General features: G+C 34.6%; 1 protein-coding gene across 1 annotated transcript in view; it reads left to right on the forward strand.

Annotated features, from left to right (window-relative positions):
• LOC118622328 (A disintegrin and metallopeptidase domain 3-like) overlaps positions 1-22,984 on the forward strand; it is a 100,002-nt gene that overhangs the window by 49,782 nt on the left and 27,236 nt on the right. The window contains exons 8-13 of the mRNA XM_036249778.1: positions 4,314-4,385; positions 4,620-4,786; positions 6,264-6,345; positions 9,956-10,092; positions 13,905-14,088; positions 19,409-19,507. Of these exons, the coding sequence (XP_036105671.1) occupies positions 4,314-4,385; positions 4,620-4,786; positions 6,264-6,345; positions 9,956-10,092; positions 13,905-14,088; positions 19,409-19,507 (741 nt within the window). The remainder of the gene's footprint in view (positions 1-4,313; positions 4,386-4,619; positions 4,787-6,263; positions 6,346-9,955; positions 10,093-13,904; positions 14,089-19,408; positions 19,508-22,984) is intronic.

Here is a 22,984-nt window from a genome sequence, read left to right on the forward strand (position 1 = left end):
ACTAAGTGTTTGCCCTTGTCAGAGAGAATTTCTTTCTTTCCTATATTTTCTTTCTTCAGCAAGAGAAAATTACCAAATTTAATAATATACATTTTTAACCTCACATACATGAGAACGTTAGAGATGCTACATGCATCAGAGTCTCAGAGACAGAAAAGGGGATTGAGGTATATAAGACGATCTGAGCTAGGGATGATCAGTGTGCCTTGGGGGTTTTAAAAGATCACTGCAGGATGAAAATAAGAGCAGATGTTTAGTAAAGTTTCCCTTGCCATGTTAGTGGGCTAAAAAGGTTATTTCTTATAATCCTTAATATATATATATATAAAATATATATATATATATTTAATCTTGTATATTTTTCTTAAAGAAGGCTCTTTAACATTTCTTGTGATATGGGTTTAGAAGTGATGAACTTGTTTATTTTTCTTCTTGTCTAGGAAAGTCTTTATCTCTCTTTTGATTCTAGTAATACCCTTATTGGGTAGAGCAATCTTAGTTATAGGTCTTTGTTTTTCGTAACTGAACATTTTATGCCAGTCTCTCTGCCCTGCAAACTCTCTGTTGAGAAATCAGCTGACAGTTTGATTTACTCTGTAACTAACTGATTTTCTCTCACTGCTTTAAAATTTTCTCTTTGCCTTTATCCTTTAGCATTTTAATTATGATATGTCTTGGTGTGAGCCTCTCAGTTCATCTTGTTTTAGACCCTCTGCACTTCCTGGTCTTGTGTGTCTATTTCCTTTGCCAGGTTAAGAAAGTTTTCTGTCATATTTTTTTTCCAAAAGCTTTTCAGTCCTTGCTCTCTCTATTTTTCCTCTGGTATCCCTATGATATGAATGTTGATATGTTTGATGTGGTCCCAGCGGTTCCTTAATCTATCCTTTTTTTTTTGTAAAATTGTTTTTTTTTTCCTGATGGTTTGATTGGGTGTTTTCTGGGACCTTGTCTTCCAGATCACTGATGTAATCTAAATTATTGTTTATTCCCTCTAATATATTCTTCATTTTTAGTTATTGTATTCTTCATGTCTCACTGGTTCTTTTTTGGTTTTGCTTGTTTTCTATCATCATTTTTTCTTTCCTGTCTTTTTGTTGAAGTTCTCACTGAGTTCATCTATTCTTCCTTTAGTGTTTTGAACTCTTTATGTGATAGATTGCTTTTCTTCATGTTGTTTAATTATTTCTCTGTAATTTTGTTCTGTTTTTATTTTGGGTACACATTTCTTTTTCTCCTTGAACTAGCAGACTCCCTGCATTTGCTTATATGTTTTAGGTATATCAGCTAGGTCTCCTCGTCTTGGCAGAGTGGGTTTATGTAGTATGTGTCCTGTGGTGCCCACTGGCAAGTCTCTATGGTCACCCGAACCATGTGTTCCAGGGGTTTCCCTTTCATGGGTTATGTGTGCCTTCTTGTTGGAGTTAATTCTCAGTTGCTGTTGGCTTGTCAGTGGGTGGGATTGACCTTCAAGCTAACTGGCTTTGAGGAATGATCATGACTACAGCAGATTGGCTGTAGTTCAAGGACCATCCCTACAAAATGGGATTTGCTTTAACAGGGCTCTGGTGCCTGCTGTGTCTGCCCTTTGGGTGTGTCTTTTTTGGAGCTGGTTGGGTGGTGCTCTGGTGTGGTCTAAAGCCAGCCACTGGGTGTGTTGATTCTGGGACCTCATTAGAGGGATTTTTGGGCAGGCCAAAGTCAGCTGGGGCCACCTGGTGGGATGTACAAAGTAATCTGCATTTGATTGCCACCTTTGATGTGCCTGGAGGTACCTGGGGTTGGCCAGGCTGTGATCTAAGGCTGGGTTTGAGGCTGCTTAGCACAAGGTAAAGGACATGCCCAAAGTGAGCTGCTGCTTGTTTGAGGTTTCTGCACCTTTGAAAGATTTTAAGAAAGTCTGCAGTGTAAGCCAAGGATAACTTCTTATGTGGGAAAACTGCTGGGAAAGGTCCAGGCAGGGTGTATGAGTCTGGTGGGGTGGGGAGTCAGGGAATCATCAGGGTGAGGCAGAGGGTGTTAGCCAACTTAATGGAGAGGTTAGATATGGCACCTGGGTATGCCTGCTGGCTGGGTAGAGAAAGAGCTCAACAAAGGAACAATAGTGTTTGCCCCCAGAGAGAGCTTAGCCCCTGACCCTCCAATGTTCACCCTGAAGCTACTTAATTCAGCTCTTCCTTTCATGTATCTGGCACTTTTCAAGTTGCTGTTCTAGTGCTGAGTTCAGAAAGAATTAATTTGTGAGTGAGCCTTTGCCTGGTCCCTTTGAAACCTGCAGCCTCTAGGTCTCCATCTGATTTTCCTTTCACTCAGCTGTAATCCCCATGGGTTTTCAAAGCCAAATTTTATGGAGACTTCTCTTCCTGGCCCTGGAGACCTGGACTGGGGACGTTGCTGTGAGGCTGCAAACCCTCGCTCCTCAGAGAGGACCTTGATTGTGGAATCATCCTGTTCAGCATCTCGGTGCTTATCATTAGTTTTGTTGTGACTTCCTCTTTTTATACTTAGTTATAGGACTTCTGTTCAGCTAGTCTTCAGTTGGTTCTTTTTGATGGTCTGCAGTTTGCTTGTAATTTTGATGTGCTTGTGGGAAAATGTGAGCACAGCATTTACCTATCCCCACCATCATGACAGCAAGCCAGCCTAGATTTATTAATGATTAAGAGAACTGTGTAGCCCTGGCCAGTTTGGCTCAGCGGTTAGAGCGTTGGCCTGCGGTCCGGAGAGACCCGGGTTCGGTTCCCGCTAAGGGCACGTACTTCGGTTGCAGTTTGTCCCCGGCCCTGGTTGGTCGTGCGGGTGGCAGCCACTCGATGTGTCCCTTCACGTCGATGTTTCTCACTCTCTCTCCCTTTCTCTCTCTCCCTCCCACTCTATCTGTACAAAAAATGGAAAAATATCCTCGGGTGAGGATAAAAAATAAATAAATAAATAAATAAATAAAAAAGAACTGTGTAAAAAGCCCTTACTATGATTGTTAATTTCTATTTATAATTCTGTTACAGTTTATTTTATACATTTTGTTGTTATGCTATTAGTTACCAGCAAGTTTAGAATGCTTCCATTTTTCTGATCAATTAAATATTTATCAATTATTGATAAATATTATGTTTAATTTTTGTCTTAAACATTTTTATATTAATGTGACTATTATATTAATTATATCATATCATATGATATCTCCTTTTGGTTTAGTAATTTACTGATATATATTTTAATTATTTGATTCTTAATATGTATATGTCTTTGTAATATAAGTGTTTTAAAAATGTAATTTGCGCCCTTCCAGTGTGGCTCAATGGCTGAGCATTGACCCATGCACCAAGAGGTTGCTGGTTCAATTCCCTGTCAGGGCACATGCCCAGGTTGTGCGCCTGATCTCTAGTTCGGGGGCATGCAGGAGGTGGCCAATGATGTTCTCTCTCATCGATATTTTTCTCTCTCTCTCCCTTCCTCTCTCTCTAAAATCAATAAAGAAAAAGAAAATATATATAGATAATTTGCATGGAGTTAATTTTTATACAGTCTTTGTCATTTGGGCTATTAATAATTTGTGATTATTGACATATGCAGACACATTTCCACAATCATATTTTATTTCTTTTGTCTTGCTTTTCATATATTTAGCCTTATAAAAGACCACCTTTACTCATACTACACACATGCTGCATTTTGTAAATATACAGTGTGGTTTATGGGAAAGGTCAGATACATGTAAATAGCAAAGTGCAAATAGTCTCCAAAGACCTAGGGGAACAGCATCTCTTTTTTCTGTATCAGAGAACTCAAACCATTGCATTTTTTTTTCTGTCAGTAATCTTATGCAGACCTGCTGGAAATGATTGAAAATCTCAAATTGCTACTTTTTATGCTTTTCAAAAATAGCTAGAAATGTGTGTGAACACTCAATAAGAAGAAATTTTAGAGAAAATTTTATGATTTTTGTCCCTTTAAGTGAGGACATATTCTTAAAATTGTTCACTATTATAGTAGTCAGAGTTCTATGTTAGTCCAGAAGTCTTAGAGGTTTAATTAGAAATTTGAGTTCTGGTTCTTACCCTTATACAATCTTGGCTTCTTAACTTTTGACCCTTAATTTCTATATGTGTAACTGGAAGATAACCATAACCTGATTATTATATTATTGATTAATATGTAAAGGCCCTAGGCTTATAACTAAAATTTATTAAGCATTTGATAAACCTTAATCTTCTTTTGTCCTTTCACTTAAGCACTTTTGGAAACATTTTATATGTATTTAAAATGTGGTAACAGTGATTTTCATTAGTGATTAAGAAAGAGAATTTGTCTTTCAGTATGAGTATATGGGCTCTGAAGTGGCTGTCGCAGCTGAGAAAGTTGTTTATATCATTGGTGTTATCAACACTGTAAGTGTTTATGTTTCATATTTTAAATGAGAAGTATTCTTATTAATGTAACAACATTGTTTGTGTAAATAGCACTTACATTTTTATAATAAGTATAACTTCACCAACCAGTTTCACCACCAATGAATTTCATCTCCAAATAACAGTAAATGGAATATATTAGCATTATGTATAGAGATCTAATGTTATATTTGTGGTTACCTAAACTGTATATCATGTATCTTGTGCTTTCAGATGTTTTCCCAGCTGAAAGTGACTATTATGCTAACATATTTGGAGCTCTGGTCAGATCAAAATAAGATTTTATCTAGTGGGGATGCTAATGAAATACTACAAAGATTTGTGTCATGGAAAAAAAATTTTTTGTCTCATAGGTCCCATGATTTGGCATTCTTATTAATGTAAGTATCTTATTTGTATCGGTATAAGGTTTATTAAATCATTTGATATATTAGCTATCAAAATTATACGCAAAATGTGCCCTGGCCAGTTTGGTTCAGCGGTTGAGCGTCAGCCTGCGGACCAGAGAGTCCTGGGTTTGGTTCCCTCTAGGGGCACATACCACACAAAAAAAATAAAAAATAAAAATAAAAATAAATGATATGTTAATTAGATTCACAATAAAAAAAAAAAGCCCTGGCCTGTTTGGCTCAGCGGTTAGAGCATCGGCCTGCGGTCCGGAGAGACCCGGGTTCGGTTCCTGCTAAGGGCACATACTTCGGTTGCAGTTTGTCCCCGGCCCTGGGGCCCTGGTTGGTCATGCGGTGGCAGCCACTCGATGTGTCCCTTTCACATTGATGTTTCTCTCTCTCTGTCTCTTCCTCTCTCTCCCTCCCCTCTATCTGTACAAAAAATGGAAAAATGTCCTCGGGTGAGGATAAAAAAAAATTATACACAAAATGTTATATATAATGACTAAAAAGGGGTATGAGTACAGTTTTGGCAAAGTGCAAAATAAAAAAAATCAGGTAACAAGGTAATATGATAAACCATATTAGGCCATTATTTTCAGAGTGGACTATTTTCCTATGGAAATGTAATGAACTGGAAAAATATAAAGTCTAGGAATAAACATGGGCCTCTGACATAGATTTCTTAAATGCAAAAAACTGAAATTATCATTTTAACATTAAATTAATTATAAATAAGTTAATAGAAGGCAATAATTGCATATAAAGCTGGTTACAATGTAAAACATTAAAATAGTAATGTGGTTACCTTCTGGTATTCCTACATTAACCTAAGTGATAGCTATTTAATTACTTACACTATACCTTTTGAGAATCTATATATAGATTTTTGTTTTAATAATTTAATTATTTTAGATGGAGAAAAACAATTCTGAAGTCTTAAGCAGTATGGATTATATTTCTAAATCTATTGGTGTCACCTGTGGAATCTAAGGTCAGGTTTAGGAATCTAGAAGCAACATTAACTAAGGGCTAAAACAAGTGAGAATAGTTTATACATCCTATCTCGCTTTTTCTTAGTGAGTCTATTACATATTCTGTCTCTATTTGTCCTCCAATCCAACATTTTTACATACTTTAAGGGTTTGCTATGTGCAAATCGTGGCAGTAAACTATTCTGACTTTTACATCCTAGAATTATATCCATCCAGTGGTGACATTTTTTGGAAGGATTAGGCACTGTTGGGTTCTGGAATGTGTGTTAAGTAATGTTAAAATATTTGTTAGATCTAACTGTTTAGAAACTATGGGAGATTACTCAAACACAAAATAATTAAATGCATTGGACATGATATGGAATATTCATGTTTTAAAGAAAACGTAGCTCTATTGAGAAATCCAATTCTTAAAAGGTCATTAAGTTAACAATACTTTAAAATGTAATTATCAACAATAATTTATTGTTTAGTTATAGAGATTATCCTAATTATGTGGGAGCAACATATCATGGAATGGCATGCGATGCAAAGCTTGGTGCAGGAATTGCTCTGGTATGCATTTTATTCTCATTTCTTCAGAAGTTATATACTATTTTGAAAGTTAATATCCATTTCAAGGAAAGAAAGTACATATAATCTGTAAGGAAGAGAGATCTTTTATCCTATGAGATGACATGGTGGGAACTAGAAAGCGTTGACACTCTCCTCCCAACCTCCCCTCCCCCAGCATTGTTGTCTATGTCCATTGGGCTGAGAGTTTTTAATAAAAAATGGGTGCTGAATTTTGTCAAATGCTTTTTCAGCATGTATTGATATGATCATATGATTTTTAACATTCATTTTGTTTCTGTGGTGAATCGCATTTATTGATTTGCCAATATTATACCAGCCTTGCATCCATGGGATAAATCCAATTTACTTGTGGTGTATAATTTTTAAAAATATATTTCTGGATCTGATTTGCTAACATTTTGTCTAGGAATTTTGCATCTACATTCATCAGGGATATTGGCCTGTAGTTTTGTGGGTTTTTTTTGTAGTGTCTTTATCTGGTTTTGGGATTAGGATTATTCTGGTCTCATAAAAAGAACTTAGAAGTATTCCTCTTGAATTTTTTTGGAATAGTTTGAGGAGAGTAAAATTGGTCTAAGGAATGTTTATAGTGCACTATCTGCTAATAAGCAAATCTGTGATGAAAAAGGAAACAAAGCAACATACTATCATGAACATATTTTTGAAAAGATTGACACCTCAAGCAGGTCCTTCAGGCAGTATTCCAGAAGAAGGCATTGTTATCAGAGGAGATGACAGCTCCAAGCATGCTCTAGTTCCTGATGACTTTCTTGTAGGACAAGATGTGGAGGTGAAAACAGAGATATTGATGATCCTGAGCCTGTGTAGGGCTCAACAAACGTGGTGCTCCTGTCTTCATTTTACACAGAAAGCTTAAAAATTAAAAAACAAAAAACAAAAAAGCTTTCAAATAAAAAAGCACATGCAATAAGAATACAAAGAAGTTATTTTTGTACAACGGTACAATGTGTTTGTTTTTAAGCTAAGTGGTATTAAAATTTTTCAAAATTTATAAAGTAAAAATGCTAAAGTAATCTAAGGTTAATTTCTTATTGAAGAAACAATATACTTTTATAAATTTATTGTAACCTAAGTGTATAGTGCTTATAAAATCTACAGTAGAGTACAGTAACATTCTGTGCCTTCACATTCAGTCACCACTCACTCACTGACTCCCACAAGCCGCTTCAGTCCTGCAAGCTACATTCATGGTAAGTGCTCTCTATGCTTTATACTATATTTTTACTGTGCCTTTTTATGTTTAGATATGGTATTTGTATATTTAAACATATTATCGACAGTATTCAGTACAGTAACATGCTGTACAGGTTTGTAGCCTAGGAGCAATCGGCTATGCCATTTAGCCTGGGTGTGTAGTAAGCTGTAGCATCTAGGTTTCTGTAAGAGTCCTCCATGATGTTCACACAAATGCATGAAACTGCCCAACAATGCATTTCTCAGGATGTATCCCAGTCATTAAGTGACGCATAACCCTATGTGACAAGTCACTTTTCTTTGGCTGCCTTAAAGATTCTCTGTCTTTGGTTTATGATAGTCTGATTGTAATGTGTCTTTTTATGCTTCTTTTTGGCTTTAACCTAGTTGAAGTTCATTGAGATTTTTGAATCTCTGTGTTTGTTTCCTGCCTCAGGTTTCTGGCTTTTTTGAGCATTACTTCTTCAGTTAAGCTGTCTGCCCCTTTAGGAGACTCTCATAATCCATATATTGGTCTGCTTGTCAGTGCCCATAGGCTCTATTTATATTTTTCATTCTTTTTTCTTTCTGTCCTTGACTCAGTGATTCCAAATGACCTGTCTTTAGGACTGATTCTTTCCTCTTCCTGATTAAGTCTGCTTTTGAATACCTCCAGGGAATTTTTAAGTTTATTTACTGTATATTTTAGTGTGATATGAAAAAAATAGTTGATATCTTTTTTTGATATTTATACATAAAATTTATTTCATATTTTTAAGGCTGGTTTATCATTTGAAAATCATTTAATGCAATCTATTTCATCAATAGATAAAGAAGAAAAATCATATGATCATATAAATTATTTCCAAAAAAGCATTTGATAAAAACCAACACCATTTATGATTAAAAAATATGGCAAACTAGGAATAGAAGGGAACTTTCTCACTTGATAAAGAACATTTACAAAAAAAAGCCTATATAGCTAATATCACTACTTTTTGGTGAGAAACTAACTGCTTTTCCATTAAGATCTGAACAGGGCAAAAATGTAGCTTACCACCCCTATTCAGCATTGTACTGGAAGGGAAATACACAACAGCAAATGCTGTGAAGAAACAGGAATTCTCATTCATTGTTGATGGGAATGCAAAATGGTGCAGTCACTGGAAAATGATTTGCCAATTTCTTACAAAATTTGTTATACTCTCACCATATGATCCAGATATCGTTCTGTTTGGCATTTACCTAAATGGGTTGGAAAATTACACCCACACAATAACCTGCACATGAATTTTTAGAGCAGCTTTATTCAAAATTGCCCCAAATTAGAAGCAACCAAGATGCCGTTTAGTAGGTGAATGGATAAACAAACGGGTAAATCTATATTAAAAAATATTATTCAGTGATTAAAGAATGAGCAATTGAGTCATTAAAAGACATGGAGAAAATTTAAGTCATTAGTGAAAGAAGCCAATATGTAATGGCTAAATACCATATGATTCCAACTCTATGACGTTATGGAAAAGGAGAAAACTATGCAGATAGTGAAAAATCATTGATTGTCAGAGGTTTGTGTCTTCCTAACACTACTGCTTCTCAAGATTTTACGTTTTTTTTTCTTTTTTCTTTTTTTAAGACAAAAGAAATGCTGCTTGTAAGGTTTATAGTATTTGACTTTTTTCCCTAAAACTATTTCTGAAGTCAAAACTGATTGCTTATTCAACTATTAAGAATTTGTTGCACTGGCTTGTCTGGCTTAGCGGTTAGAGTGTAGCCCCACAGACCAAAATATCTTAGGTTCCATTCCCAATCAAGGGTACATACCTGGGTTGCAGGTTTGATCCTTGGCCCCAGTTGGAATCCTATGGGAGGCAACCAATCAATGTGTCTCCCTCATATCAATGTTACTGTTTCTCTCCCTCCCTCTCTCCCTCTCACTCTATCTAAAAGACAATGGAAAAATATCTTCTGGTGAGGATTAACAAAACAAAACAAAACAAAACAAAACAAAACAAAACAAAACAGAATATTTTTATTATTTTCCAGTTGTTTAGTGAAAAAATAATATGGTGACTGAAACAATGCTTATTCTTCTCAAAAATGTTTAAAGTTATTTGAATTTAAATCAGTAACATAATAAAAACAAAACAGCATGAATTTTATCTTATTACATGTCAGTGCCATTTGGATTAAAAATTCTATTTCCAAATAAAACCCACCAAAATTTACCAATATTTTTTGTTTTTCATATTTCTAAGAATATATTGAGCTTTGAAATACTATTTTCTTAAATTTGTATTTGCATTTAGGTAGTATCCACACAAATTATTATTTATTGAAATTATCAAAGGGGTAAAGAAATAACTTAGACAACATTTTGATTTTTTGTATTTAGTATCCAAAGAAGATAACTTTAGAAGCATTTTCAGTTGTTATGGCACAGTTGCTTGGAATTAGTCTGGGATTAACATATGATGACAACTATAATTGTTTCTGTCCAGGAACTGCATGCATTATGAATCCTCAAGCAATGTAAGGTGTTGTTTTTATCAAATTTATATTTTTTCTTAGGAAATTTGTCTTAGACTTTGATACATAATCACATGAAATATAACTTGAGTGAGAAGATTTTTATTAAAATATATGTGCTTATTTAAAGCTTATTAAATAAAATGAGGATTTGGTAGTGTAGAAAATGTGCTTAATATTTCTATATTCGATGTTATAATCTAGAGATAAAGTGTTTGTTGATAATGACTTCCTGGGGTATACTAGAACCTTGAGGGGAAAGGTATTTATTAATTTAAAAATATGCAACAAGCATTGACTGTGTTGTAGGGTTGTGGGTGTTTGCCTTACCAATGGTTAATAAGATAGATCAGTCCTAAATATCTTATATTAGTCCATTAGAGAGGAAATTAAAAAGTGGCCATAGAATAAACAAAATATAAATGTCTCATGGTAGGTGCCCAGAAAGAGACAAATGGGGAATACGTGGGGAGAAGAAACTTTCTAATAAAATGGTCTATGAAATAATTTTGTTGTGACCTAAAGAGAAGGAATAAATTTGGTCACGTAAAGAACTTGTTGAATACTTTTTAGGATAAGCAAGTGAGTGATACTTGGATAGCAAGAAACTTGAGAAACTCAACAGACTGGAACAAGGAGATTGTGGGGGAAGGGGGATAAAAATGAAAACAAAAGAAATAGCTAGGACTATAAGGAAATACGTATGAGGCATGAGGAAAAGAAAGTAAAATGCAAGGAGGCTAAAGGACAAGGAGTCAGGGGAAGAAGTCCAGGAAGTAACGAGCATAGGATATGTAGGAAAGAGTCTTGTCATGTAACCATGATGTGAGAGTTGGGATTTTATGATCAGTGTAGCAAACCATATCTTACATTAATTTATGCAGTATGGGTAATAAAACTTATCTTAAAAATGAATGAATAATATATCAGAGGGAACATCAGTATAGTGATATTTGGGAGATGATTCTCAATAATTACAGCAATTTATTAAGATTGAGAGAAAGGAAAATGGTAAGAATTATTTTTAGATTTTTGAATATCACAACTTATTAACAGATATTGAAATAAGCAAATGTTTTGGAAAGGAGAAAACGGGAAATTTTGAAGCAGTCTTTGTATGTTATTTTGGTGGTTCTGAGTCATTCATTAGAGGTAAGTGCCCAGTTATATAGGTCAGGATCTCTGAGGACAAGGGATCTAGAATATGTGAGCCATCAGCATATTCATGGGACTTACACCCATGAACAGATCATTTAGAAAGAAACTAAAAATAGTGGATGATGTGCCTTAAGATGTAGCTTATCATAGAAAGGAAGATGATATTGGAAGAACCAAGATAGAATGGCTCCTTATCTAGGGAGGACCATTTTTTTTAAGAAAGGGGAGAAGATGGAAGTCAGATGGTAAGGTCAGCATGGTATTCTAGTCTCCCCCAATTCTCTGACAAAATAGAGTAAAACTAGGAAAATAAACAAAAAGCAAAAGCATGTTCTGTTTCCAAAACTGGAATTCACCAAAGATACCAGCAGGTGGGGCCAATCTACTGACAAAATAAGACCACATGAAGTAAGTAGCTGTGTAGGAGGAAATAAAATCAACACAATGGGACCTCTGAAAATCTCACAGACCTGGGAGCTCAGAAATCATTGACTCATCTACATGCCCCAAACTTGTCCCCCTTGAGGCTGAAATATCAGTAAGCTCATGCCATTACAGGAGCCCAAATTGGTAGGGATATTGCAAACTGCAGGTGAGGGCAAAAGAATTAACATTTATTTCTTAAGATGCTGGTATGACCTTGGTCTCTGTGCTTTAGAAATCTGGTAACACCGAGGATGTAGCACCCAGATAATATTTAAAAAACACTCTTCTCCACTTGAAGAAGTAGAGACACAGGGCACCTTGGAGAAATGATTGATCTAGGGCTAAGACAGATAAAGTACAGATGGAGCCCGGAACATCTTGTGTCAGAATATAAGGAGGTGCTCAAGGAATTATGGTGATTTGTCAAAGGGACACAATGACCAGTTTGAAGGGGCTTCCTATAGCCAAATATGTGACCATTTGAATGTCATAAATAATAATAATAATAATAATAATGATGATGTATTATAACTCATTTAGTATAATAGGAAAACGTGAATAAATTGGAAAGTTAGAAATGAGGTATTTTTGTAAAACCAAAGCTCTTCTAGCCAAATAATTATTAACTGATAAGGAAAAATAAAGTAATTATAAAGTGAAGACTGGCAGACACACATTTAATCAACTAATCAATGTAATTCATATCAGTAATTAACAAATCATAATCATGTGCCATTTGTTAGGATTCAGTGAAAGAAACTCAGCAACACTCCTGTGATAACGTTGCATAACCTCAGCTAATTATGAGGAAGCATTTCATAAACTGAAATTGAGGGATGTTTTACCAAATAATATGCCTGTAATCATAATACTTATGAGGTCACAAAGTCTAACAAAAATACATAGAAACTAGACTAAGGAGATATGAGAACAAAGTGCAATGATTGATTCTGAACTTTATCCTTTTACTATAAAATCTCCAATATTGTGCTGAAGGGAAATTATGAATAAAATTTTAGGATTAGGTGTTAATAATGTGTCATTTTTTCCTGGTTTTAAAGTATCTGTTTTAGGAGAATTCATTTCTATGTAAGAATTATACATTAAAATATTTACAGTTATCAAAACATTCTGATGTTTGCTGGTAACTGTTTCAGGAAAAACTTTATTCTTTGGACTATATTTGTATAATTTATCTAAGTTTGAGATTGTTACAAAATTAAACAAAAGCTCATTCAACAGTACACGTAGAAATACAGAAATTTAAAAATAAAAGATAATTTAAGGCTTTTACATTTTATACATTTAATGTTAAGATATTTTAGTTGACCCTGGCCAGTTTGGCTCCATGGTTAGAGCATCGGCCTGCGGTCCAGAGAGACCCGGGTTCGGTTCCCGCTAAGGGCATGTATCTCGGTTGCAGTTTGTCCCTGGCACTGGTTGGGTTGTGTGGGTGGCAGCCACTTGATGTGTCCCTTTCACGTCGATGTTTCCCTCTCTCTCTCCCTCCCACTCTATCTGAACAACAACAACAACAAAAGATATTTTAATTGTTATCGCCCTGGCCAGTTTGGCTCAGCGGTTAGAGAGTCAGCCTGCGGTCCGGAGAGACCCGGGTTCGGTTCCCGCTAAGGGCACGTACTTCGGTTGCAGTTTGTCCCCGGCCCTGGTTGGTCGTGCGGGTGGCAGCCACTCGATGTGTCCCTTCACATTGATGTTTCTCTCTCTCTCTCCCTCCCACTCTATCTGTACAAAAAAATGGAAAAATATCCTCAGGTGAGGAAGATATTTTAATTGTTATCAAGGAACACAATCAACTATCTTTTATTTCTTCAGTTTTCCATATAAATTTCCTAGTATATTTAATATTCTTAATGATAATTAATTCTCTTTAGAATAATTATTATAATTATAATATTGACAATAATAATAAAAAAGTGAATAGGGACATAGTTAAATAGACTTTTTGTGTGCCGAACACTGTTGTGTTTTAATATATTCTGACTCATGTCACCTTAACTTCCTCTACTTGCTAGATATCTATTATTTTAAATTGCTATATAAATGAACTCATTGCTTACATTTATCATTATATTAAAATAAAAGCACTTTCTACTTCTTCTTGGCTTTTCTGTAATTGAAGTTGTACAGAATTAATAGTATTATATTGAAGAGTGTTACTTTGATAGTGATTTTACTCCATGTATCTGAAGAATATAATTTAATTTTAGACGTTCCCATGGTGTAAAGTATTTTAGCAATTGCAGCATGGATGGATATAATCGTGTAGTTTCACAGCCTGAATTCAAATGTCTTCAGAATCAAACTGTTTCAAATATGGCTCGCCAATCATCAGATACATGTGGCAATGGAAGAGTGGATAATGAAGAGCAATGTGATTGTGGCACTCCAGAGGTTAGTGACAAACATTAATAGCTGATCTAAAGATTTATTTTTTCTTTCTCATACAGTACTATAAATATAGATGTGATACAAAAGGGAAGGGCTTTTTGTCAGATGCTGCACCATTTAATCAAATATCTAAGACACAGAGATATGGGACACGTGAGAACTGACTCATCCTGAATTTGAAACATTTGAAGAATTTAAGTATGAAGTAATTATAGCATGGATTCAGTGAAATTTTCTTCATTGTGTAACCATTAACAGCAGCACTCACCCTTCTGTATCATAAATACCAGCAACATCAATAATGTAGTTATCACCTAAATCATATCCTGAATTCTTCCCAAGTGAGAGCATTGATTCCCTAAGTTATACAGTGTGTGTTTACCTCCTCTTCTCTTAATTTCAGTCCTTACATCTGGAGAACTTCATTTATTTTAACATGGTCGCACAGAATTGAATGAATAATAATCCATCATTTATTATTGTTATGTTTAATTTTTGCTATTATTATTTTTTTTCAGTTGTGTTTGGTAAAATAACTAATCAGTGAATATTGTCGTGCCTGCCTTCAGATACTTATCATGATGATGTTGTGAATGGTCAAGATTTTCCAGAAAAGATGAAAGCTCTGTAATTATTAGTAACAAAATTTTGTATAATTTGATTGGATTATATTTGTAAGTGAGTGACTCATGTTTTCTGTATTTTTATTAATTTTGATTGCTTGACCCCTCAGTACTTGAGCAATAAAATTGATACCTCCACCAATATAGTTAGACTTGCTGAAGTCTCACTATAATTTACTCAATTCATTCTTTATATTTTGAAGCTGTTTTATATGGTGCAAACTTATTTGCAATTGTTATACCTTCCTAGAAATTTAACTTTTTACCTTCAAATAGTGGATCTTCTTATCTCCAATGTTGCTTTCAGTTTTAATGTCTGTTTGGTTTGACATATCTATCTATATCTCCACCTCCATCTCCATCTCTGTCTCTAACTCTCTCTCTGTCTCTCTCCATCTCTGTCTCTCTATTTCTATCTCTAATTCTGTTTACACACTAGCTTCCTTTCATTTAGCATTTCCCCGATATTTCTCTATTCTCATTTAGTTATTCTGTACTATTAACTTCAATATGTACATTGTTTTAATTTATTTGATCTGTATTTGATTTATAAAATTATCACCTTAGACATTATCATGATTAATATTTTTGCATATTTAAAATGAACTGAAGTCCATAGTTTATTCTGATTTCCTTTGTTTTTACCAAATGGCTTCTTTCTGTCCCAAACTTCTCCAGGATACCTTTTTGTACATAGTTGTTATGACTCCTTACACCCCTCTAGAATGAATTTTTTATAAGTTAAATTATCTCAAAATTTTTATATTTTCTGTGTCCATTTTGTCACATTTGTTTTCTAATTTAATTTTAGCTTATTTCTTTTGACCTGTGTTTTTTATTTCCACTATTTATTTTTAGTGATTAAGTGGATATATGTTTTTTGCCTTCAGCGATTATCCTTTCATTTTTACCATGACTGTTCTTGCACATTTCCTGCTGCACATGTGCCTACATTTCTCAGGGGTGTATACTGATAAATGAATGTGCTATGGCCTTTCATCATATTCTAGTATGACCCTTTGTATGTCTGTGATGTCTGTGGTAACTTCTCCTCTTTCATTTCTGACTCTGCTCATGAGTCTTCTTTCTTTTTTCCTCATTGAGTATTGCTAGGAGTTTGCCAATTTTATTAATATTTTCAAAGAACCGGCTCTTTGTTGTATTAATTTTTTGGATAGTCTTTTTTCCCCTTTATTTCATTCAATTCTGCTCTAATTTTTATTATTTCTTTTCTTCTGCTGACTTTGGGTTACTTTTATCCATCTTTATCTAGTTCTTTCTTATTATTTTCTTTTATTATTATTTTCATTAACTATCTTGAATGTTGACACTATTGCAGATGTCCCCCATCCCACACCTTTTTGCCCACATTCACTTACCCCCACCCACTCCACCTCCCCTTCCCTGGCCTTCACCACACTATTGTCTATGGCCATGGGCTATGTATATATGTTTTTTAGGTAATTCCTTCACCTTCTTTATCCAGTTCTTCCCACATCCCTGGTTATTTATTAAAATTGGTTTTAGACAGAGGAAGGGGGGGGGGGAGAGAGAGAGAGAGAGAGAGAGAGAGAGAGAGAGAGAGATTTGTTATTCCACATATTTATGCATTTATTGGTTGATTCTTGTATGTGCCCTGACTAGGGATCAAACCCACAACCTTGCCATATTGGATGATGCTCTAATCAACTGAGCTACCTGACCAGGTGTCTATTACATAGACAATAGTGTGGTTAATGAAAATAATAATAAAAGAAAATAATAAGAAAGAACTAGATAAAGAAGGATAAAAGGTAATGTTAGGTTGTTTACTTAGGATTTCTCTTGTTTCTTTAGAAAGGCCAGTAATGATAAAAACTTTCCTCTTGTTACTGCTTTCACTGCATCCCAGAAGACACGTCGTATTTTCATTCTCATTTGTCTGTATATATCTTTTGATGCCACCTTTTATTTCTTCTTTGACCTAGTCAAAATTTTTATGGTAATTTAAATAATATATTTAAAGTTTTTGTTTTTTTATTACTCAGATTTAAAGATGCACTAAATGTTTATATTTTGAATCCTTTTAGAGCAATCTCGCTGAATTCAGTTATTAATTCCATTAGTGTTTCTTTAGAACAATGTTATCTGTTAAGAATATAATGTGAATTAAATATGTATTTTATGTTTTCCTATAGCTACATTATGGATGTTGGGATGGAGTGTATGTGTTTTGCATAGGAGATAAATAAACATAATGATTATTTAGAGATCATATGGTAAAATGTGGTATAATAACCCCCAAAGTATCCCATTTCCTAACATTCATAACTTGTGAATGTGTTATGGCAAAAAGAACTCTAAAGATATGATCAAGTTAAGGATCTTTAGGGGGAGAGATATCCTATGTTATCTGAGTGGGCCTATGTAATCACACAAGTCCTTATTAGAGGGAGGCAGGCGGGTTAGAGTCAGAGGCTATGTGACAATGATATTTGAAGATGCTATATTGCTGGTTTTGAAGATGGAGAAAAGGTCCATAAGCAAGGAATGCAGGTAGTCTCTAGAAATTGGAAAGGTAATGCAATGGATTTTCTCTAGAGCTTCTAGGAGGAATGAAGAACTTCCAAAATTTTCGTTTTAGACCAATGCGACCTCTCTTGGTCTTTTGACCTCCAGAACTGAAAATAATACATACATGTAGTTTTAAGTCACTAAGTTTATGGTAATTTTTTAGAGCAGAAATAGGTAATTAATATAAGACTGAATCAATTCTGTGTTCCTTGTGATGAACAAACTCCTTGAATGGGATTAAAGATTCCCTGTCAAACAGACTGCAGTTTTTTCTAAAGAGAACAATTTTGCTATCACAGCATGTGTAGATCCAATACATTGGCCATTTGGGCAAAATAATTTCTAACAAGACATTTGTTGCAACTTCAGGAGCAGCATCAGGCTGATGTGAGGTCAAGATTTAAGTCTTAAGAATCTGAAAGTAGGAATTATTAATGTGAGGAAGACATCAATACTTGAAGGAACCCTGTAAGAGGGACTTAATATACTGAAGGGTTCAAAGGAGCAGCTAATGATTTTCATCAAGTGGAACAGTGATATGATAGATTCAGCAATCAGAGCAGAAACTGTGGGCTGAGGAAAGTTTACAAGAGAGTTCTGTTTTTCTTAAATAATAAAGGCAGACCTCCAGATGTAATAAAATGTGGCCAAGGGGAATCATATCAGTGTTCAAAAATTTATCGCGTGCAAAAGCTTTTTACCTCTAAAGTCAAGTCCCAGATTAAGGTTTCCTGATAGAATGGGTATTCAGTCCTTAGGTTAAGGGCAGTGATGATAATCTGGAATAAGATGAACAAAGCATTCTGAATTATATTCACTTATGTTTCCCTTTTGACTAGCTTAGTTTTTTTAAATTGTGTATCATTAATATAGAAATATTTACAAATGAGAAATAACAGAAGAATACTTCAATCAAAATAGATGCATAGAGATATAAAGTAAACCAGAATGTGCATATCTGTTAAATTTTTAACACATTATTAACAAAAATAATAAATTGAAAAAGACATAAATGCTTAATCTTGCCTATACACTTTATTAATTTTATTTTATTTTATTTTATTTTTTACTTTTTTTTTAATCCTCACCCGAGGATATTTTTCCATTTTTTTGTACAGATAGAATGGGAGGGAGAGAGAGGGAGAAACATCGACGTGAAGGGACACATCGAGTGGCTGCCACCCACACAACCAACCAGGGCCGGGGACAAACTGCAACCGAAGTACGTGCCCTTAGCGGGAACCGAACCCTGGTCTCTCCGGACCGCAGGCCGACGCTCTAACCGCTGAGCCAAACTGGCCAGGGCCACTTTATTAATTTTAAAATATTACTATCAGTCTAGTAAAACATAACTCTTGCACTGAGAAGGAAACTATATAGAAAGAAGGAAATCAGAGTATCTTATTATAAAAAGCATGTACTATTTTTGTACTCCATGATTCCAATAATTTTTGAATTAATCTTTAATATAAAATTTTAGAGCTAAAAAATTGACAATTTTCTCTGAAATATTTTTTAAAATACTAATATGTTATAATTTGGAAACTTCCATTTTGTCACAATCATATAACTTGTTATATATTCCCAAAGTTAGTTTTTAGAAGACTTAATAATATGGAAAATACTTATGATGTATTCAATAAAAATAATAAAACAATTCATTGTGTATATGTTTACAAAACCAAAGAGAATCAAAAGTAATTGCATTAAATTATTAACCATTCAATTTCTTGAGCATGGAATCATGAATAATTTATTACCATTATTTTTTATACTGAAAATACAGTGTTTAAATATTTTTTTTTTAGAGAGAGAGGAAGGGAGAGACAGATGGAAACATTGATATAAGAGTGATATGTCAATAGGCTGCCTCCTGAACATACCCTGCTGGGGATCCAGCTCACAACCTGGGGACGTGCCCTGACTGGGAATCAAACTGGCACCTCTTAGTCCATGGAACGACACTCAATCCACTGAGCCATACTGCACAGGCAAAATATATTGTTTAAATTAAGCAGTGTTATGAATAAATAAAGAAGTAAAAATGTATACTATAATTAGAGACAAACTTTAGTATCTTTTGACAAAGAAAATAATCTATTTGATTGAAAATTTCTATTATTTAACTTGACTGTATTTGCTTTTAGCAATGTACTTTTAAACGATGCTGTAATCCTACAAGCTGTACACTGATTGGAGCGGCAGAATGTGGCAGTGGAGCATGCTGTGATAACAAAACTTGTGTGGTAAACTTTCAGAATATTACATTATTTTTCTTCATGAAATTTTTGTCTTTTTGTGCATTTGTTGTTTTAGTTAAAAAACAAAACAAAACTTGTTTCACACACCGTTCAAATATATTACTGGATGTACCCAATTCATACTTTAGAATTTAGATGATGTCCTTAGGTCTTTTTCTCCCTAATATTTAGCTCTACCACACACTGTATTGTTTTAATTTATACTCAAGATCCATGTAGTTATTACGTTCAATATCAATTTCAGATTATTTAGGTGTTATGAATTCTTCTTGGTCATTCCTGAATGAAGTTCTTCATCATGAAACCACTATGACAAAATTATAAATGAGCCACTCAATACACACTTGACATGTGATGATCGAATAAAAAACAGTAATTAAAAACAATGAAAATAACAGAAAAGGAATCCGTGTAGAATAGTCAGCAATATGTAGCATATAAAATAGTGAAGGTTATTTTTGGCAAACACTCCTAGCTTGGAAGTGGATTGAATTGACTTCCCTTGGGAAGTTTTTCCATTAAATTTTTCTCTGTAGCCACATTTGAGAGGTGATTGGTTAGGATTTATCTTCTGTGGATTGCATCATTATAGCATCTCATTTTGTGTCACTTTCGGGATTCTGTGACAAATATTAAAGCTGATTAATAAGAGATTTTGCTTGCCAGATTTATTTTTTCTGTCAATGAAATCTCTCACAACATTATTCTACTTTTTTCTCTATGTGTCCTTTTTTACTCTTTCAGCTAGTAATTAGAACCACTGGTCATTTATTTTTAAGACACATGAACGTAGAGGCCAGCGTAGGGTTTCTCTTTCTTTCTTTCCTTCTTTCTTTCCTTTTTTCTTTCCTTCTTCCCTCCCTCCCTCCCTCCCTCCCTCCCTCCCTCCCTCCCTCCTTCCTCTTCCTTCCTTTCTTTCTTTCTTTCTTTCTTTCTTTCTTTCTTTCTTTCTTTCTTTCTTTCTTTCTTTTCTTTTCTTTTCTTTTCTTTTCTTTTCTTTTCTTTTCTTTTCTTTTCTTTTCTTTCTCCCTCCCTCCCTCCCTTCCTTCCTTCGTCGTTATTTTTAAATTTAATTAATTAATTTTTGTTACAGATGTTTCTCCTTTTCCCTCCACTGATATCCCCCTCCCTCACCCTCCCTGACCTGTCCGTAGCTTTGTTGTCCTTGTCCACTGTTCATGCATACATGCATATAAGTTCTGTGGTTTATCTTTCCCCCCACCCCCTCTTCTGGGGATTGTCAGTTTGTATCCCACTTCCACGTCTCTGGGACTACCCTATTCCTCAGATTGTTATGTTCATTATATTCCACAAATAAGTGAGATCATGTGATATTTGTCTTTCTCTGCTTGGCTTGTTTCACTTAGGATAAAACTCTCCAGATCCCTCCATGTAGTCTCAAAGGATAAGAGATCATTCTTTCTTACAGATGCATAGTACTCCATTGTGTATATGTACCACTGCTTTTTTATCCATTCGTCTACTGATGGACATTTGGGCTGTTTCCAGATCTTAGCTACTGTAAATACTGCTGCTATAAACATGGGGGTACATATATTTTTTCTGATGGGTGTTCCAGGCTTCTTAGGGTATATTCCCAGAAGTGGGATCACTGGGTCAAATGGAAGTTCAATTTTTAATTTTTTGAGGTAGCACCATATTGTTTTCCATAGTGGCTGCACTAGTCTGCATTCCCACCAGCAGTGTACTGGAGTCCCCTTTTCTCCACACCCTCACCAACACTTGTTGTTTGATGATTTGCTGATGGTGGCCTTTCTGACAAGTGTGAAGTGATACCTCACTATTGTTTTAATTTGCATCTCTCTGCTGATTAGTGATGTTGAGGATTTCTTCATATGTCTCTTAGCCATTTGTATGTCCTCTTTGGAAAGGTATCTATTTAGCTCCTCTGCCCATTTTTTAATTGGGTTCTTTGTCTTCCTTTTGTTGAGCTTTATAAGCACTCTATATATATTGGAAATTAACCCCTTATCTGATATATCATTGGCAATTATGCCCTCCCATAGAGTGGGATGCCTTTCCATTTTGGTGGTTGTTTCTTTTGCTGTGCAGAAGCTTTTAAGTTTGATGTAGTCCCCATGTGTTCATTTTTTCCTTTGTTACTGTTGCCTTACGTGAGGTATCAATGAAAATTCTGCTGCTATTATGTTTGAAATTTTGTTGCCTACATTTTCTTCTAGGATTTTTATGAATTCATAGGTCACATTTAAGTCTTTTATCCATTTTGAGTTTATTCTTGTGTATGGTGTAAGTTAATGGTCTAGTTTCATTTATTTTGCATGTAGCTGTCCAATTTTCCCAACACCATTTATTAAAGAGGCTGTCTTTACTCCATTATATGCTCTTGCCACCTTTGTCAAATATTAATTGAGCATATTGTCTTGGGTCCATTTCTGGGTTCTCTATTTCTTTCCATTGATCTATCTGCCTGTTCTTGTGCCAGTACCAGGCTGTTTGATTACAGTGGCTTTGTAGTATAACCTGAAGTCTGGTAACGTGCTCCCTCCAACTTAGTTCTTCTTTTTCAAGATTGTTGTAGCTATTCAGGGTCTTTTTGGTTCCATATGAATGTTTGAAGTATTTTTTCTAGTTCTGTGAAGTATGTTGTTGGTATTTTGATGGGGATTACATTGAATCTATAGATTGCTTTGGGTAGTATGGACATTTTAATGATGTTAATTCTTCCAATCCATGAACAAGGTATGTGCCTCCACTTTTTAATATCTTCCTCTATTTCTTTTTCAATGAACTGTAGTTTCCAGCAAATAGGTCCTTTACTTCTTTGGTTAAGTTTATTCCTAGGTATCTTAATTTTTTTGCTGTGATGGTAAATGGGATTTTTTTTTTTTCAGTTTCTCTTTCTGTGAGTTTATCATTGGTGTGTAAGAATGCCATCAATTTCTTGTCTTTAATTTTGTATCCTGCTAGTTTGCCAAATTCATTTATTAAGTCTAGTAAATATTTGATGGAGTCTTTGGGGTTTTTTACACATAGCATCATGTCATCTGCGAATAATGACAGGACAGTTTCACTTCCTCCTTTCCAATTTGGATCCCTTTTATTTCTTCTTCCTGTAGGATTGCTGTGGCTAAGACTTCCAGTACTTTGTTAAATAAGAGTGGCGAAAGTGGGCATCCTGTTCCTGTTCTTAAGAGAAATGCTTTTAGTTTTTGCCCATTGAGTATGATGTTGGTTGTAGGTCTTTCATATATGACCTTTATTATGTTGAGATATGATCCCTCTATTCCCACATTGCTGAGCATTTTTATCAGAAATGTGTGCTGGATTTTGTCAAATGCTTTTTCAGTGTCTATTGATATGATCATATAATTTTGATCTTTCATTTTTTTATGTGGTGTATCGCATTTATTGATTTCGAATATTGTACCAGCCTTGCATCCCTGGGATGAATCCCTCTTGGTCATGGTGAATAATTTTTTT

The sequence above is a fragment of the Molossus molossus genome, unplaced genomic scaffold, assembly GCF_014108415.1.
Source record: "Molossus molossus isolate mMolMol1 unplaced genomic scaffold, mMolMol1.p scaffold_m16_p_9, whole genome shotgun sequence".
NCBI lineage: Eukaryota > Metazoa > Chordata > Mammalia > Chiroptera > Molossidae > Molossus > Molossus molossus.